Consider the following 20,475-nt stretch of genomic DNA (forward strand, 5'->3'; position numbering starts at 1 on the left):
TGTTGATTATTGTTGTGAATTATTCGTCCAATTCGAGTCGAAATTTTTTATCCTTACACTTTCGACCTAAACTTTTCAACATCTACATTTTCTGAAGGGTCAGCGTTATGTTTAATGCACATGTATGGAAACTAAAGTTCTCCTTGATGTCTATAGATAACAGAAGATACACAAAATACTACTTGTAGGTGGCTAAAGAAGATCTCTCGGCAAAGCCAGGTTAAATAGAATCAAAAGACATTGATATAGGCTTTAAAGTAAGCGTTAAATGGAATATTGGGGTCGAAAGTAGGATCAAAATTTGAAGTCGAATGTATTTAATACTTTTGTATACTAAAGCTTCTTTTGGCGCCTCTAAATGTTGGAAAATGTATACTTGTAGATTCTAAAGAAAACCTCTTGGTGAAGTTGGTAGGTTAAATAGAATCACATAGGTTGATAATATCACTTCAGGCTTCAGAATATCGAAGTAAGAGTCAAATGTAATATTGTGAAGTCAAAAGAGTAGAATCAAGATTTCAACTCGTGAATACATACATATACACACCTATACATTAGAAAGCCTCACTTTCAAAATAAGCCACACGGTGGCTTATCGTTTTGCCTTTCAGTCGAACTCTAGCGAGTGCAGTTCATTTAGAAAAGTACTGCAGTGCGGTTTCCAGCGGCGTGCAGTTTTCGCGCGAGACGATTTATCATCGGAAACCGCGGCGAAGCGCGCGGTTTGAAATTTTTTGCCGCTGGCTGCCGCGTGGTGTAATTGCAAATTCGATTTACGCGGAAGACGGCAATTCCGCGCACGACTATCCCAAGAAAGTATCCTTTTACCGAGCGCGCGTTTCCACGATCCGCTTTCGCGGGTAAATCCTTCCCCCGTGGCCGCGTCGAGAAATCTGAACGAGAGAGAAAGATAGAGAGAGAAAGAAAGAGAGAGCAGTCCTCGTTCTCTTCAATTATCGGTTATCGTCAATCGAAATTACTTTATCGATCTAAAGCGCTGCTACATTAGCCCCGCCGGAGCCTGGCCGGCCGGCACCGGCGGCTTTCGATTACTTCGGCGATGTCGGCCTGTCTGATGTCGGTGCTGCTCTCATTATGTGGAATATGAGAGCCCGTGCTAGCTCGCCGCGCTCCACCGGCCCTTCGATGCCGCCTATCTTTTCACCTTTCTGCCCAGCCACCTGTACACCGCCGCGCGATCCTCGAAATAGTAGCTCCCTCCGCGAGAGCTTCCCTTTGAAATCGCTCGCACGCGTGTACGTTCCCTTGCCAGCGATCGTGCCGACTCGACTTTTTCGGGAACTTCTTAATTCCTATCCCAAAGCACACAGTTAACTCTTAACCTTGGAAAATCAAGAAACTAGCAAGAATTGAAAATTAAAAAGAATTAAGAAACTAACTGAAAAGTAAGAAGTTTACAAAAAGGAGTTAACTTGGTTCTAGGAATGCTCTATTATTCTCCAAGATTCCCTCATATTGTCAACTAATCATGGCTTTAGGGTAATTTTTCAAATAACTGGATTGAACCACATACACACAGTGTTGGGCACATTGATCGATTAAAATGTTGATTAAAATAATCGACAGTTCCATAATCGATACGATTCCATACGAATAATTTAATCGATTGATAAAATCAGCTATCAATCAAACTTTAATTTGGTTGATTATTCACTGATTAATAATCGATTTCAGATTATTAATCGATTAGTTTACTCGTTATCACATACATGATGATTGATTAACTTTCACACATGATTTAATTTATTTTAGCTAAATAAAATTAGAAAGCACCCTCTTCAAGCGGAGATCCTCTTGCTCCTTCGCGCCGCGACGGTGGCGCATCCGCGCGAAAGTCGATCCATCAATCTATCGGTACCTAGACAGAGCGGCTCCGTCGTTTTTCGCGCGCACTTGGCGTACGCACAGGACGAATCTGCTGTGCTCGTATACGACGCGAGGGACCGATTATGGGCAATACGGTGCCGCAATTGGAGGCTATGCCCGCGGCGGCGGCCAAGAGAGGAGGACAGAGGGATGGGGGATCATCAGGTATACGGCGGGGCCCATGGCGGCGCAGCATGGACCGTGGACTCTGCGGCCTGCGGTACCGGCCGAGAGAGAGGAAGAGCGAGCGAGAGATAGAGGAAGAGGGGGAGTACGTCGGGGGCTTGGGGTTAATACGGTGGCCGGTGATGCACGACCGACGCAACGCTGCGGGCAGAGCGGCTGACCGCACGCCAGCTGCCCGATGCCGGTCGACCTGCCCGCAAAAATCTGTAGCTGACCCTTGCGCCCGCGGAGAGTGTTGCGCGCCGCTCTTCTCCCCGGCACCCAGCGTGCGCGCCACCCTCGCGTCGAGTCCACCCGCAGCCGGGATATTATGCTTGTACGTGGCAATCGACTCCGCACGGTCTATCACTTAATGTCGCACGGGGTGTTCGCGACTCGCTCTCGGCAGTCGAGCAGTTGAGGACGTTCCAACCGCATGCAGGGGTCACTCGCCTCTGTTCGGGGATTTTCCGTTTTAACGGAGTGATACGATTTCGGGAGAGATGCCGGGGATAATTTTTACAGTGGAATTTAATGACGTTTCTCTCAAGGAAGTGTGTGCAGCGGAACACGCTGTAAATTAATATACGTCGGCCTCGTGAAAAGGCTTTCTGTGTTTTTGAGCAAATTAGCTTCTTCTTTAACACACTCGCGGCGTAGCTGACGTAGCGCTACGTTTTTTCCACCGGCTAAAGCTGAGCACTGTTGACGTCGAATATTACACGTACAATTGAAGAATTTATACAAAGATCTCTACGAAACACAAGCCTTCACTGAAAAAGTATCGAATTGTGTCTCCTTGCGACTTGGTTTGCTTCAAATTTGTATCTCAAAAAGGTTTTGCTTCAGAAATTTATGATTTTTCTCTTTATTTCACTATTATTCTTTATTTCTCTTTATTTTTATTGGATACGTCTATCGCAATTTCGAACAACAACTAATTGAAAGGGTGTGTGTAAACAAATGTTTCTCAATCCCTATTCTTGTTTGGAATTCTCGCAGCTTCCGGCTTTAGTTATTTATCGGAGCTACCGACCGCGAAAGTGTTAATATCCAGCAATTTGATTTCGCAGAATCGAATAGAACAATTCGGCTGGGCACGCGAGAGAGTTTTTGGGTGTGAGATTTCGCGTTGAATTCAAAGTCCTTCCCCCGGGTGCTCGATGGCGCGCTCGCTAACAGGGATACCTGCGACGCAGCCGGGCGATATCGGGAATTTTACGCACGCCCGCACAGCGGCGAGGTAATTGCGTTAAACGATTATGCGGACGCGTACGCGACTTCTGTCCGTGTCTATTTCGAGCGTCGAGCCGTATTGTCGCGCGAAAAAAAGAAGAGAGAAGGAATAATGAAATGCTCATCGCGCCTCGCCGCTAACAGCAACGACAAAGGAAGAAACGGCCGATCCCCCCTCCGTTACGTGCGTCATCATTGTCAAGCAACGCGCCTGCCGTCGTCATCATTATCGTCGGTAGTCATCGCGATCGCCGACAGAAAACCGAAGGTCCGTCCGCTGACTGAAGAACGAACTAACGTGGTGACTCACGCGCGCCATATTAATGCGACAATTTCTGGAGTTCCGCCGGGAAACGCTTGCCACGCGGATTATTCGGCTCTCGATCGCTTCTCGCTTCCTTCGCGTCCTTTGTGGCCCCTTTACACCCTCCAGCCGGTTCCTTTGCATTCACGCGTCGATCGCGCGACTTTCTGCCCGCCCAGGTTGCCTTTCCGAAAAGTGACGAGCGCGCAGCCCTGGTGAATGCTAATGCCGCATAACACGCTCGTGTCTCTCTACTGTCGATTAAACGATGCTTACCCATCATAAAAGAAAAGAAAAACGCGCGAAATCCTCTTTTTAATCGCCTCGACATTTCCAAATATTTCACCTTAATTTCGTGTACAATCATATTGTTCGGATACAGTACAATCTGTGAGTCTCTATCAGACTCTGGCAGTTTTAAATTTTATTATGACTTTGAAAATCAATATTTTTAGATACATTTGTTTTCTAGAGGAAAAACTTATCGGCTATAAGATAGCAGTGCAATAAAATAAAAATCGCAAACAGATTTGCACTGCTCTGAACTTTTCCTGGAGCTTTTCCCTTAAAAAAAAAAAAAGATCAAATATTTATTCAAATTTCACAGATCCAACATTATACGGAGGGCAAATTTCAGTTTTCATTTTTAGTTATTGAATAATTTGGCGTGCTTGTTAAAATTGCGTGAAACTCCTAGAGAATAATGTCGCTAAGAGATCAATCCTTCATCAGGCTTTCATGATAACCCAGATAATTATTTTTGATAAACATTTTTATATCAGTGATCACAAACTTTTGACCGGCATTATATATCTGCAATAATAGGCGTCTAAAAGGTAGAAGATACCTAGATCTACTGAATGTTAATATATATTTTGCGAAGTCGACGCGGGTTGTTTCTCGGACATCAGTGTAATTTATTCGCTTGCTCATTTTAATATCCACATTCGCATCGCGACGATGATCTCGATATCTTGAGTTATGTCCACGAAGGAAGTTCCATGAATCCCTCGTGGCCGTAGTCGTCGTCGAATACATGCATACCTCGGCCTCGAAAATACATTTTATTTCCGAGAAGACGCGGATTATGTAGGCGTTAATATGCAATCTCGGGCGGGATACCCATGGCTAAAGACGTTTCGCGTGGGAAAGGTGCTTGCGTTCGCGCGCGATGCGCTTCCTATATAGCTCGATCGAAACCCGAGGGCCCGGACGCGCGCGCATCGCGGTAATTTAATTGACGCGAGCGCTGAAATTGCCACAAAAAAGTTCATCTCTTCCTTTAATGCTCCCTTTCCTTTCCCAAGCGAGATACACTACACTAGGGGAGCGATCGTCCACGCTTTCCCACACTTTACGCGAGCGCATACTGATTCGCTCGTAATTAGCGATCGCGTCATCTGCAAGAAAAAACCACAGGATTTCGTATGAAGCGCGTACTTCGCTGTCTGCTCTTCGCCGAGAACGACGAGATGATCGGACGCGCGTTTTAAACAAAATGACAGCAAAGTTCAGAGAAAGAGAGGGCATGGGGGAAAGTTGCAACTCGCGTCGTGAATTCGAATCCGCGCCGTTCTCGCAGAGTGTCCGCCGAGGAGACCGTACCGGAGACTTCCACCGCCAACTCGGACGCGATCGTCAGGACAAACTGATCCTGTAACTTGCACAAAGGCGTAACAGTAGGAAAGTTTGTCGGTCGTTACATCTCAAAGGAGACTGGCACGAGCGAGTCGCGTAGTATCGGATTAGCATCGCCAACGGAGAGCGGAAGAGGAAGAAGGAGAGAGAGAAAGAGAGAGATAGGATCCTTCGTCGTGTCCTTTGGACCGTACCGTCTCCTGCGGCTTCGTTTCTCGTCAGGTACCTCGGATAGATACCCACTTGAAGTTCGAGGGTCCGACCGTGAGGAAAGGGAAGCGTTTAAAATAAGCCCGATTATCAAGGACTCCTCATTGTCGTCGGCTTGCCGATGACGGCGATACTCTGTTGCGGCCGACCCGGCGCCGTCGTTATCGTCTCAGAAGCAAGAGAAAGATTGTAAAAGAGAGGGAGAGAGAGCGAAGCCGGGTGTGTTCTACGAGAGCATCTACCGGCATCAATTTTACGCTCTTTTCTCGCCGCATTACCTGGCTGGTCCAATTGTCCGAGAGAAGAGGCCGCCTCTTCTGTCGTTTGCGCCAGAGATCTTTACTATTACTACCACTCGTTTGTCTTGCTCGGCAACGAGACGAAAGCTGGAGGAAGACTGTCGAGGGGGAGGGGGAGTTAGAGAGGGGGAGAGACCGGCCGTCTCTGACCGGCTCTTCCGCCGCGTCTTCCGTAACCGAAATCCAATTTGCATGCAACGCAGGTAGAATGGACGAGGTAATTGGTACACAGTAGGGATTACAGATCCGCACCAGGACAATAGATATATGCGTCTGACTCGACGGTAGTATTGATATAGCGCGCCCCGGGGCTTGATCGGATGCGTATCAGTAACTATCAGATTAGACGCTGCCGAGGGTCAAAGTGCCCGGACAAATTACATTCGACCTTGCGAAGGGACCTGACGGCGGATTGTGGGTCACATGATTTCTTATTTAAGTACATTCAGATTTGAGATTTTCAGTTTTATTTCTTTAGCATATTTCTTTAGGATAAACGGAAAAGCAACTTCGTTAGTGTAACTGAATTTTCTTTTAATTGGGGACCAGATGAAAAACTCGGTGTTGCAGGAACAGAAAGATTCCTGCATGAGGTTTCTACTCTACTAATTGTTATCAGTTATTTCAACCTAGTTTTTTAATGCAGTCCGAGTGTTCAGACGAATATTTTCATTTATTATTTCTCGCCAGCGAATAGGGATCTGTTTGATAATGTTAATGGCTACCAATGAAGTAAACGTTATTATTATTATTATCCTCCGAGATCTTATAAGAGTGTCGCAAATTTTCGCATATTTCGCGCCTTCAAATGCATCGAGAAAATTGGTTAAAGCAGAGGTTAAGGAGCATTAAAGTATCGGCAAATTCTCTTGAAAACGGCGGACATTCTTCTTTCGCAAGAATTGAAATAAACTTTGACAGTCGAATTTGCCTTCACGGTATGAAAGAAATTCCCCGATGAACGCGTCGCGACGGTAATTTGCGAAAGATTAATTGGCCGAAGCGGATCATTTGGAGCATTCCTAAGTAGGTAGGAGCGCGTCCACAGCGATTATAATACGAGAAAGAGAAGAAGAAGAAGAGGACAGGGGAGGTGGGGGAGGAGGAAGAGAGGAAGAAAAGGAAAGAACGGAAGAAGGGGAGGAGGAGAGGCCGAAAAGAAGAAGAGGAGAGACGCTCACATAAATACGTGCGCAACGCAAACAAAAACCCACAAAGGACCGCTCTCGTGGCAGATACGATCTTGCGGCATGCAGATACGAGCATACTAATCTCTCCGAGTGGTCTCTCCTCGAGGAAACGGCGTCCTTTTGTTGTGTATCCATCTATGAAATATATTTGCGTCTACCCGCGCACATCCGGGACGCGGAGGAATGATTCAATATGATCCCGGCCGCGCGCGAGGATTTACGAGCGTCTCTCGCGGTGCTGCGGGATCGTCTAGATCGCGAATAACACTGCGAAACACAGAATAGAGACAGAGAAAGGCAGACAGTCGAACGCAACTCTCTTACACGTGGAGCCGATGCACAAACGAATAAAATTCACCACGCACTGAGAAAAATCCCTCGGTTATCAAAACAAAAGCACGTTTGCTGTTTCATAATCATCAGGGAGAAACGGATCGAACAGTTAATTGCAGAGCGTTGCAATTCATTTCTCACCATCTGTTATTTCAACAAACATGCATTGCTTGAAATATAAATCATATTTATTTTCGTCTCTTTATGTTAGATCTATCAGATTAGTTATGTCTCTTTAGATTGGGTCTACTTAGATTGATTATTTTATGTCGTCTATTTAGGTTAATTATATCTTTATTACAGAAGTATTGCTCAAAGCAGCAAATTGAAAGTAAAAAATTATTTGTCCCCACCATAGAGTTTTGTTAAATTAACAAAACTCTCTTTCATTGCATTCCATTCAATTTATTAGTCGAGTAATTCCAAAGAGAAGGGAGGTGTGAAAAGAGAGGGTGGGTGCATTCGTCGCGAAATCGCCTGGTCCTCGAATTACGTTGCGCGATTGCAGTTTCGATCGCCGTGCAACGAAGAGAACGAAGAGAGGGAGGGTAGAGAGTGGGAAGTAAAGGGGTTGGCAAGGCGGAGGTGTCTTGGCGCAAATTTCCATGTCCGCGGCCTGATACAAGACACAAACCGGGGGACCGGCCGTCGGACCCGTGCGACGGCAGCCGGCAGTTTCAATTTCGAGACGCCAATCCAATCATGTAAATCAAGGGTGGCATTATTAGTGGTGGCAATCGAACTCGGGCTAGGCCGATAGTGGTAGCGTAGTAGGTGGAGTGCCGGGTTAGGCGGCGGCTGCTACTGCTGCTGAGTCTGAGTCGAAGGTGGTGGTAGGGCACGGCTCTCTCTCCCGATCACGAACGAAGGGAGCAGCGACGTCCAACTAATCCCGGGTTTACCTAATCGCCTACTCCCTTCGTCCCGAACGCGGTTCGGCAATTCCGCTCGTTCGCAAAGCGGCTTACCCTTTCACCCCTTCCGCCTCTCTGCCGCCGGCGCAGCCGGGAGAGAGAGTGAGCGAGAGCTTCTGTATCCATCGCCGGCGAATGGGCCCCGCAAATCGCTCGCGATCGATCCCGCATCGATTTTCGGGATCCATTGATCCCGGTACACACATACATACACGGGATATGTTACAGTAGACCCAGTTTTCGACTGGAGGAGTCGAGGCGACGGGAACTCGCTTTCTCTGGGCGTGCAAATTATTTCGCAAAGGTACACAGCTTATCTCTCTCTCTCTCTCTCTCTCTCTCTCTTTCTTTCTCGCGCGCTCTATCTCTCGTCTGTCGATAGTTAGCGACCGGGGTATTTACGCATTTTTTCCCGGAGCAGGGAGTCGCGAGCGGATCACGACGTGTGCCTCTGAACGAGGCTGTTACTCTCCACTCTGCCGCGTTTAATTAATCCCCCCCGTGTGAAACGGATATTCGCGCTGATGATTTAACGAATATTGGCTTGAACTCGGCGCACCTCCGCAACAATTTCCGAAGGAGTCCGGCATATATCATCCGAGGATGGCGAAGGTGAACGGGGCGCGCCTATGCGAAATATAATCGACACACGACCGATAATTCCTGACGGCGGATGGGGCCAGGGGGGCGGGTTGGGTACGATCGAACGAAAGCGTAAGCCGCGTAATCCCCCGTGAAATACCGTGTTGGATCGAGACGACCGAGAACTTTGCCGTACGCCCGAGGACATCGGGGACATCGATTATTCGCGGGAAACCGCCCCCGTTAATCGTTTAAACTCCGCTGCAGGTGAATGTATGCAGCGGCGGCAGCGCCCATGCCCGCGGCGGTACCCCTGAATCTCGTGATTCACGAAACCACGAGAAAGCTCTCTCTCTCTCTCTCTCTCTCTCTCTCTCTCTCTCGCTCTGGAGGCTCGCCGAATATCGATATCCGCGGATATAAGAGCCTCGTGCTCATCGCCGATGGATAAACGCGCGCGTTTTATCGGTGACGAGCCGGACCAGCCAATCCAGAGATCAAGAGAAGCGTTTCGTGACGGGAAAATCCGCGCGGACGTGATATTGTGAGCGCGAGCGATCGTACACGCGAAGAGCGCTCGAATTAACACATCGGCTGATTTCGCGCTGATTTCCATTGATTATTCGCAGCTGGAGTCTGAATATTCGGAGATACGGTGAATAAATGCAACTCGTGATGCGTGCACCTGTTTGCTCGTGTCATGGGCTCCGTTGATGGTATATATTTAATTTATTGTATGTAATTAGTGAAGTCTTATACGTTAATTAATGAGACCCGACAGATATCGGTCGCCGATGATCTCGCAGTCAACGTGTTAATTTTAATTGAAGATTGAGGCTCGTCTATTCGGGACGGCCAAGATTGAAATTAGCAAATTTGTCGAACTCTCAACTCTCCAATCTGCAATTCTCTATTTCGAATATCGAGTCTGACGAACATGTGACGTTAATAGCGCGAACGTGTGTTAAGTGAAATTGGAGATTTCGAGTAAAATGAACTTGAAGCGAGAGATCGGTGCGTCACACATGTGTGGCTGGCTAGTAATGAGCGTGACAATCAAACTTTGACGTGTGATCGATTGTACATATGTTACCGGCATTTTGTGAAATTCAGGTATTGTATACCTAGACATCCCACAGAATGTCCATCAATTCTTATACATAATGCCTAGGCATTTCATATATAATGCCTGAGCATTATATGCAATATATTCTATAATAATATATTCTATACAATATTTTCTTACTTTGCCGCTAACATATACACCGATTAACAATTTACTTCATCAATGTATCGAATTATTCGCGATTACATGCATGACGATCAGTCTCGATCGTTGATTCAACGGTTATTTTGATGAGAGAGACTTTTGCTTGTCGAATGTGCCCGACACACTGCTGTTCCTCTAAGAAGCTTGACGTACGGTGGCGTTTCACGTCGATTTTTTCATGGCTCATCGTGCCACGCGCCGAAACGAAAGCGGGTCAGCGTTCTAAGATCCGAGAACACGGAGCTCTTGCTCCGTCGCCGCAAATAATATAAATCTTCGACGTCCGGTCTCCCACGGTCACACGTGTAAGACGCGGCCGTCCGGCACGGACGTTCGCTCGGCGGACGGCTAGCGAAATTGTTGACTACCGATGCTCATCGGACCGGATCAACGTTCAGCGCGGTAATGGCTGTGATGGCGATGTCTTGTCGCGTCGCGGCTCGTCGACGCCACCTGCGACAGCAGGAAAAGCGTCGCCTAGGCACTCTCGCGACGCGCGGACTCGCTCGTCGATTTTACTCCCCGGGTCTTCGAAACGGATTCTTCGAATTTCCGTTGTATAGTTCGTCTCTCTCTCTCTCTCTTTCTCTGGTAAAGCGACGGAATACGTCGCTGTTTACGGTAGATTTGCGAATGGCGAATCGCCCGTGAGATTTCCCGCCGGCGAAGTCGTTCTCACTCGGAGGCACCGCGACGAGCGATCGATCATCGCCGTTGCCGTACAATTTTCATTAATCGGATACAGACCGCATACCTTGGCCTAATTAAGTGCGGAATTCGGAATCGCGCGAGCATGATATGGCCCGATTGTTCTCCCTCTCGCGCGTACTTACTGCGCGCTTTAATTAACGCCCGCTCGCGCATCATCGTAGATCCGAGGCTGTGGGTTTCCACAAAAATTAATATTCAAAGCGGGTATCGCGAGGTAGTAATCTGCGGGTGAATTAAAGACTCGGCTGCCGGGATAGGGATCTCCATGCAGTCACAGCTCGTTTGAGCGAGTGCCTCAAGTGATTTCAGTTACACCTCGTTTACGCGATCCACCGGCGGATTCTTGTTATTTCCTCGAACGAGGAAGCGGCGTTTTTCAATTGTATCGCCCGTACATCCGATGGATCCGCGATTGCGGGATGGGCTCGATGGCGACGGATAACATTGTGATCGTCAATCCACGCTGCTACGGCTGGATACGCAATGATAAGTCTCGGCTGGTTCGCAGCGAGGAGACCACGTAATCGCAAACGTTTCGCGATCCTTAAGGTGCAATACTCAAGGTGGTAACATTTCCTGTCTCTCGTCAATCACACTTTACCCATCAGAAGAGCTGGTATATCCGCTCACTTCGCCTGGCCATTATCACGGAAGCGACTAATCGCGACTTCTTGCTGAAAATGAATCGAGTTATAAAATGTAAACATTAAAATGCAACTCGCTTTATCGTATTTGAAGTCGATCTATACAAGATTTAGTGACATGGCTATATTTTTCACATGTCCTAATGATGTAAATGGGTTGATATTTGAGAAAGTCAACGGGAGTCTCCGTGGAATACAACGCCAAGTTGACTTAATCGCGATATAACGCGATTTGGAGACAGAATCATCAGTTGCAAAATCCTAGTCGTAATGTCGCACAAAGTTAGAGATATTCTCATTGTGTTGATTCAGGAACGCGAGGTATGTACGCGCATCCCTCTTCTTTATTCGCGTCGTGAATCGTCGGCGCGAGCATCGGTGGTATTCTCGCGTAAATTTATTTTCTAATAGATCTTCCATTCGGACGCCTTGGAGGCTCCCGGGGTCGTGTTTACCCGGCGTGGAGGTGGAATTACGGGCGAAAAGAACGGGATGGTGAGGAGATAGCGAATAAATCACAAACCACGGTTCTTCCACGTTATGCTAATGACACCTCCTGCATCCTGTGTGCATCCCTCGCGCAAGACGCGAAGGCCGGCACACCGCGCCGCCGCCGCGCGTCATTCTCTCTCCTTTTTGCGGGACTTCTGGATAAACACACCTCCTTGACGCAATTGCAGGAAATAAAACACTCCGCCGCGACGTCCCTCTACATTCAACGAGCAGTAACCGAAAGCCTCCACGCGTCGTGGCGCGTCGCGGCTGAATCGGCACGGCCAGTAAAGAATCGCTACGTCGGGATGTCGATACCTGAGGAGAGAGACGAACACCCCCGATAAATCGATACACCGGAATACTCTGATCTCTGGGAGAGCGAGAAGCGGAAGAGAACTGTTGTTCGCTTCCGTTTTCCCTCGACGAAGAGCCGATGGCGTCGCGCGATTTATCGCTGCTGCACCCTCTACGTCGCTCCTGCCGAAGTTGCTTCCAAGTAGTATTTTGTCGCGATCATTATGCAATCTCGGCGTATCGACGGTGTCCTCTCGTCACGTCGTCGTCGCCGTCGCGCGATCATGAATTCATGACTAATGCCGGCAATCGGGCAATGTCTGGCCGATGTGCACGTCAGGCACGAGTAAAGCAACAGGACTGATCAACAGGCGAAGACACGCGCCATCGAGCACGCGCCGATAGATCTGACATCTCGACGCCCGACGCCATACACGTGACCGGAGGCTCGTTACCCGACCATCCTCCACCGCCTCTTCCTCTTCGCTCTCCGTCTCTGTCCGTCTCCTTCCACCTCTCTGGTGAAGCCATCTCGTGCTCCTTCTCTTCTTCTTCCCCCCGTGGTCTCTCTTCTCGTCGGAAGACACGCGCCCGACGTCTCCCCCGATTTCCCAGAACCGACCTTCGGGAGATCGAATCGCCACCGTGAATCCGGACGACCCACCGCGAGCACCCACGAGGAGTTTCGGCGGATCGCTCCGTGGCGAACCGGCTTTTCTTCCTCTCTCTTTCTCTGTCTCCGCGTCGCGGCGGATTCACGATACCGAGATGGATGGCAGAGTTAAGCCCCGAGATGCTGAAATCCGTTAACATGTTGACTACTGCGCTGCTGATTTCCATTGATTATTTGAATGCTCGACTAAAGTTCTTGCTGTTGTAAAGCTGCTTTTTTCGTCTACCCGTTGACTATGTATTCGACTTTAATTGGCTATATCCAGGAGGGAGTGATCTATGTATCTATACAGAAGTGAGGAACTGAAATCAACGAAGCACGACAATATTGTAACGACAGTCATTGGCGAGCTCCGTGGCAGTCAACGTGTTAACGTTAGCCAACCTCTTTAGCGCGGTTAGCGCGGCATTTCCGTTAATATCTGCGCCCTGAGATGTCCGATGCTGGGTCCTTCTGGCACCCGTAAACGGGACTAGTTGGCAATTTCCTCCGCCGACGCGTTTCTCACCTGAAACGCGAGAAAAGAGACGGATCCCGCCGATCTCCCATCGATCAATCGCGAGGTTCCGCCGACACCTGACACACCGCGACCGAGCGACGTGATCCAATTAACGCGAATTCGCGGTCTGCCCGACACTCGTTGTGAATACCAGCGAGAAACGAGTTCGAGGTAGTCCAGACCGAGACGCCGCATCTCGCAATCCCATCTTAATAACGAAATCGCGCCGCTCCCAGCAGGCTCGGGTCGCTCCGGCTCGGCACGGCGGGAAAGGAAAAATTTGGGCCAGGGAAGCGAGCGCGCTTTTAAAGGGGGACTCTCGCATACCATGGCAAACGGTGAAAGATGGTCCCACGGGAGAGAGAGAAAGCGTGTTCGAGAGGTGGAGGTGGAGCAAGAGAAGGAGAGGAACCCGGCGACGACGCCGCCGCCGCCGCCGCCGCGACCACGACGGCCACTAAATATTGTGTTCGCGCAGAGAATACAGCTCTCGGGACACGTGTAAGCGGGGCCGCGGGATTCCGTATGAGCAGATCGGCCCGCCGATTATACGCTAATTCAACGCAAATTCCTTCCCGGAGATATCTGTATCGCTCGCATACATCAGAGCCCGCGGTAGCTGCTGTTGCCGCTGCCGTTGCTGCCGTTCCTGCCGTTCCCGCTCTCGCTCCGCCGTTGTTAGTGTTGTTTGTTACTGCTGCTGCTGCTGCTGCTGCGACGGTTGCTGCTCCTTCTGCTGTTGCTGTTTCTGCCGTTGGGACCCCGATGCGACCGCGGTCTCTCCTCCGTCCGGCTTAATCAGTATCCACGGGGAGACAACTATATAGCCGTGGCTACGTAGTTTCGCGCACATGTGGCGTACACACGTCGTCACGGCGACATCGGGTCCCACGGAAGAAGCAGGCGCAAGAGGTGGAGGAGGAAGAGGAGGAGGAGGAGGAGTCGACGAAAGTCGGAAAGAAAATCCCGCGGTTCGCTACAAAAAAAGACGTCTCACGCGATCACGGGATTCTCTTGAGAGCTAATGGAAAGAGTATCGTATTTGATTGATCGTCATTGATTACTGTTTCTTGCTTGGATCGGATTCTTCGAGTAAAAGTTTAGATTGCCGATCATTAGCGGCTCATTTACGAGCGTCTTGCTCTGTTCACCTCGCAGCGAGCCACGGACGGCGGTAGTAGTGACACTGTCGCACGTTAACACATTGTGCTCCGGCTCTGCCCACTATAACCGTCACGGTCGGTAGCCTTCTTGCATCTCGGTCGGAATCGTGTTAGCGCCGGGACGGCTGCTACAGCGCCGCACATTAATTAAGGCTCTAATTAGTGTAAAAATTAGATGTGCATATGTATGTATGTACATGTATGCGTACGTGCGTATGCATGCATGTATGTACGCCGCTATTAATTAATGCCGAGGCGAAGAAACAGGAATCGCGCAGAGATTCAGAGGCGCGTTATCGACGACCACCAGCTTCCTCCTCGTCGAACCGACGGACGAGCCTTTGCAACAGGCTCGTTCTGCCGAGTGATTTAGAATAAATAACACAAGGAAGAAAACATAAGCAATGAAAATTACGTAACAAATGAATTCGTTATTTGCATACGGGAATTATCAAGAACGCAAAACTGTCATGTTCGCCACTTTGTTTGTCATACATGAAGAGAATTTACTAAAATTATCATAGAACTTTGTAAGGGATAGATCGACATGTTTTGCAGCGGTTTATTGTCCTTTTATTCACACATATGTGCTTATTTTATATTTATATTTTGGGGACTGAATTATTGAAAAAAATTTGCTAAGTTCCTTAACAAGGTAGACTCTGTTTCCTGTTTTCCTGCATTACTAAAAAAATAGTAAAATTGAGAAAAATTTACATGAAAAAAAAGCGATAATATCCTTTCTATGTAAGAACTGTGTAGTAACTTGCCATGGTAATTTATGTGTACTTATGTTTTGAAGAGCTGTAAGTATTAGAGAAGCTTACGTTTCCTCATGTGTCACGCAAGCGAAGACAGTTACCGGGAACGTTTACTTTTAGGATCTGGGAACGTGTACTCTTGGAATCCGGGTATCGATCATGAATCTCTTCTCCTGGCGTGAACTCGTGAAAGGTGGAGATTTTCATTGGCGAATGCAATGAAACATTTCACTTTTCGCGAGGGGAAGAGATGCACGATCGAACACCCTGAATTCCAACTTCGAAGTTCTTAATCGCGTTAACAGCTCGATCATTTTCTCAGTGATGCTTGGTCGCCGATTCGACCGGGAATTATTCGGTTTCCCGAGGTGTTACCGAGGGCGGAAAGAGAGGGAGAGAGAGAGGGAACAAGCCAAGTCGGCTTCGATATACTTCGATACCCGCGTGCTTTCTCACGCCGTCCGGGCGTTCTTCCGTGGCGAAGAAAGTTTAAGCCGCGCCGCGTCGGGGAAAAGAAGCGAGGAGGCTACCGTACAGAGCCGCGCCGCGCACCACGTTCACCTATACTCTTCCCAGCCGAAGGTCCGGGGCAGAGGACCGAAGATATATCACGTTGTCGGCCGACATACCATTCTTTTGCGGCGCGGCGCGCGGCCGACACCGCGCGGCAGCAGCATTCACAAATTAAGGAGCGCCAAAGTCCACGGCGCGGCGTAGGTATGGCGCTATCGCGCTTCATAAAACTTCGTTAGCACGCTGGGAAAGTAGACGTTCGCCGGCGAGCCCGGGGTCCCCGCGGGTATACCCACATAAGCGCTGATGGCCCCGCGAGACCACCGTAAAAATTCATTTTGCGCCTCGGCGTGTAATTCAAGCCGGATTCTTGCATCTTCACCACCGCGGACCTGCGTATTAGACGGGTCCATGTCCGCGCACTTCGCAGTTAATGACTCCGCTCGGCTCGGGCCGCTATGCGAGGTACGTTTAATAATTGTACAGCGGCCACCGCACCGCACCTCCATTACTCGCTCCGTCCGCATAAATACCGTACCATACCGCACCGCTCGTCAATATCTCCCGTAATATGTACGGATAACGCGCATCATGCGGGGGCAGGTTACCCGCCAAGCTGTGCAAAGTGGATGGCATATAAGATGAACGTAAGCGCTAAAACTTGAGCAGTAAACTTGGCTGTACTCGAGGATTATCGAAAATGAAAAATTCTTATACTGAAATTCTCGACACACCGATTGATGATCGATTCGCTTACTTGACGATCGACTGCTCAATACTTTGACGAGTTAGTTGTCGCTTCATGAGGAAGTATCTGCCAATAATTATAGTCTATGATTGTAATATTACAATTACAATGTAGGGGCTGTATGAAGATGAATTTACAAATTCATTAATTTGTTTAATTTACAAGAAAAATATTTGTCTCTATTCGAATCGAAATTTCAGCCCTATTTTCGACCTGAACCTTTCTGATTTATATATGTATATTCTGAAAGATCAGTATATGTTTAATATAAATTACATAGAAATTACTAAGATTCTACTCGGCTTCTAAATGGCAACACAAAATGTCGCTGGTGGGTTCAAAAGAGGACTTCTTGGCAAAGTTGGTAGGTTAAATGAAAAGAGGTTGATGCAGATTTCAGAGTATCAAAGTAGGCGTTAAGTGGAATATTAAGTAGGATCGAAATTTCGACTCAGCTGTACGGTTTAAGCAGGACAATTTCTCCGCGAGAACTGCAGGTGTGAGCGAGTCCTGCTGCTTGTTCTTAATGAGGCACAGGTGCCGGGGAGGATGTTTTATTTTTATGATCTGCATTCCAATTTCGAGATTTTCTAATCGTGTTAATGATCGATCGTCGCATCAAAGTGAACGATTGCCAATTTGATCGGTCGATCGATCGATCTCACGAAGCGCCTCATATCTCCTCGTGTTCCTCCTCCTCCAGACTGACGTTATTAGCGCCACGTGGCGACGCGGTATCACGAGAGAGCGTCGTGTACGTCTCGTCGTCCGATGCGTCGTCCGTTAATTTGCCGCGGAGAGCCGTGCATATAAAATGAGCGGGGAGAGTCCGCGCAAGGTGTACCCACGCCCTCGTAGTACAGAGACGAGACCCGAGCACGTGTGGTGGCAACGCGCGATCCGTCTCACGTACACGCTCGGCCGCTCGCGCGTGGTTCCAGTCATTAGGTACGTAGCCTCGTTAGAATGAGCTTTTTTCCCCCGTCCGCTAATGAGGTGGTCCGCGACTTGCAGTCGGCCGTCAGGGGCGAGGGGGGTCCGGCTGACTGGCTGGCTGGCTGGCTGGCTGGCTGGCTGGCTGGCTGGCTGGTTGGCGCTGGATAGCAGCAGTCGGCTTCGGGTCGCGAAGGGCAGCTTCTGTGACGCCCTGCGCGAATCTCTCGCAGGGAGATTTTCTCTCTCTCCCTCTCATTGCCGTCGACACTATTTTTAATCTACCCGCGGGACGCGGACTTGATGGAATTAAAACGTATGTCGCGCTACGAAAGCTTGCTTAGCACCCCCACCGACTCTACGCGAAAAACGTGTATGCCTTTTAGGGGTGCGACCCCTCGGATCGGAAAGAGAGAGATAGACAGAGATAGAGAGCGCGCGGCAGAGAGAGAGTGTATGTGTGTCGCGTTAATAGTTGACGTCGCGCGCGGCGGTTCGGTGATTAATCTGGCCGCGCTAATTCCGGCCCGCTTCGGCTAAGGGATCGCACCCGGTCATAGTCGGGTTACGGTATGCGTTCGATAACGCGATGTATGCACGATGTGGGTAATTAAACGGCGCTGTGATTAAGTAACCGCGCGATTCTCGCCGGTGATTATTAATCACAGGCCGTTGGAGAGATTACGAGTTCCTTCCTGTCCGCGACGTTTTTGTTTTCTTCGGGAAAATAGTTCGGAGCGTGCATAACCGCTGCGCCATTAATTATTGCCCGATTAATTATAATTGAACGCGCACGCGCTTCACGCTCCATCTAACCCGTTTGTGTTTCGGATATCCGTTGATCTCTCTCTTCCTCTCTCTCACCTCTCTTTTTCTCTTTCTCTCCAGTCTCCTCCACGGCGCTTATTTTTACCCTCTCATGAACCCTCTCGTGTACTCGATGCTTCTTATTTCGGGCAATATTTGCGCGTCGGTTGTCTTCCGAGCCCGCGATCAAGCCGAGAATTTTGCCCTCCTTCTGTCCCATCTCCAGCGAGGCTTTCGCACTTCTAAGTGGAAGTAATTCAAGCTCCATCTATTTGCTCTTTCCAGCTCTCTCCTCGGGCCGACTCCTCCGTTCCGACCGTAATCGACTACCGCCCTACGGGATCTTCCTCTCTCGAGTAGCGCGGCCGACGCGGGCGACGGTGGCCATTCATCCAGGTCGTAGCGGGTTGACACCCGGCCGTTGCCGTCGCTTAATTCGCGAATATTTCACCGGCGCGTCACCCCGAAAATACGCTACAGCTGCTCGCGTCGTGTCTACAATCGGGCCACCTTCGGCACTCGGCCGAAAAATCCCGCAGCCGGGCGCATAAATCCCGCAGCCGGGCTGATACATTTTTACTTATCGCGCTGCCGTTCTCGCGCGGCCTCCTCGCGCACTCCTCGCATAACTCTCGCGGTAATCCCCCGTTCCGCGCGCAGGCCGACGCGCGATTTAAACGAGCGACGAGCGAATTATCACCGCCGCCTTTCTTCGTGCCTGTTGTAGACGGCGTTGCACTGGGGCGCCAAACACGGCGACGAGAACATCGTGAAATTAATAGCGGGCACCTACAAGGACTACATCAAGAGCGTCAATGAAACTACGGTGAGTGTTCTTTCTCTGAGAGAATGTTCAGTTAAATATCAACAAAATATTCACGATACAAAAGAAGTAAAAGCTTTAAAAACGCCTCATTAATTTATTGAGTGATTATAAATATAATTCGAGGAAATAGTTGAGACAAACGTTAAATACACTGCTTATATCGAGTCAGTCAAAAATTTTGGTTCTTCTAATGAAACTTGATCTTATTATTATTCAACTGAAAATTGAAAAATTTTTTTAAGTTGAAAGATTATTCATCAACCAAGTAATCGTCATTTATGATCCTTCGCATTTACATACTTTTGTCGTAGAAGAAAATTGATTCATCGTGTCTCGCAGGAGGTAGGAAGCCGAACCGAACTTTTTGACAGACCTGATAAAACCAGAATCAAGTAACCAAAGTTTGATTAAGAGATAATCTCTAGATTTGTTGAACGATTCGTTATTCCACGTTAATTGCTGGTTCTTTGCCAATTTTTATCTTCCGTGTTTTCTTTTTTTCTGTTCTCATGGGGCGCTTTTATTGGACGACGCAGAATGGGGTAAGTGTATCCAACTATTTTTCAGCTATTGTGAAACGTGTTTTTCCGAGCGACAGAGTCACGATCAATCGTGAGATCGACGATGAATAATTCATACGTGAAAGTCCGGCGCTTTCGTTAAACGAGCGTTAAACATACCCCTTCGGCGGCCGGTTCGTCGAGCTAAGGCGAAGCGTATCAAACACATTCGGATAACAATCGAGAGCGTGTACTCGCGGTTGCCTTCACCGCGATCGCGTATAATCTGCCGGACACACGAGAGAGCGAGCTCGGTTTAGGGGGCGAGTCGTTGTAAGAGGGAGAACAAACGGAGAGTCACAGTCCGCGCGTAGCAGGAAGGAGGCAGGAGAAAAGAGAGAGGGGGACAAGAGAGAGAGAGAGAGAGAGAAAGACGAGCGAAGCGCACAGAAAAGCCCGCAGATAGGATCGGATGTGTGTGGTCCCGCCGCTTTGCTCTTTATAAGACTTATATAAGCCGAGAGTGCTTCACGAGAGACGGCATGCGGGAGGCGAGCACTCGGAGCGAGCGAGGGAGGAGAGGGTAAACGGGGGATTCTTGCTCGTTAGCGGCTCGCGACAAACACCGTCACGGGTCTCTGCCCTCGCATTACACCAGACAGCAACAAAATCATTTTGACTTTCCGTCACAGCTGTCGTATCGGCTCCACCTGACCGTGTCTCGCGCGTGTTGAATTTAAATGCGCGATTCTCCGCGACAATTTTCCAACACGTGTAATACGCGCGATATTCTGTTTATTGATCGGTTTCATTGAGTCGCACGTCGCTTTATCGCTGCACGATTGGTTCATATCGCGAGATACAGGCTCTTCTTCAAACA

General features: G+C 48.8%; 1 protein-coding gene across 15 annotated transcripts in view; it reads left to right on the forward strand.

Moving 5' to 3' along the window:
• LOC116841928 (ankyrin repeat domain-containing protein SOWAHB) overlaps window positions 1-20,475 on the forward strand; it is a 152,586-nt gene that overhangs the window by 112,549 nt on the left and 19,562 nt on the right. For all 15 annotated transcript variants that reach the window (XR_004377640.1, XM_032810526.1, XM_032810546.1 and 12 more), the window contains 2 exons: window positions 18,997-19,095; window positions 19,632-19,637. Coding sequence is in view for 14 of the 15 variants with exons in the window: in XM_032810526.1 (XP_032666417.1) it covers window positions 18,997-19,095; window positions 19,632-19,637 (105 nt within the window). In the remaining variant the exon portion in view is untranslated. The remainder of the gene's footprint in view (window positions 1-18,996; window positions 19,096-19,631; window positions 19,638-20,475) is intronic.

The sequence above is a fragment of the Odontomachus brunneus genome, unplaced genomic scaffold (assembly GCF_010583005.1).
Source record: "Odontomachus brunneus isolate Ranch 3 - 2012 unplaced genomic scaffold, Obru_v1 Obru_scaffold_002, whole genome shotgun sequence".
NCBI classification, from domain to species: domain Eukaryota; kingdom Metazoa; phylum Arthropoda; class Insecta; order Hymenoptera; family Formicidae; genus Odontomachus; species Odontomachus brunneus.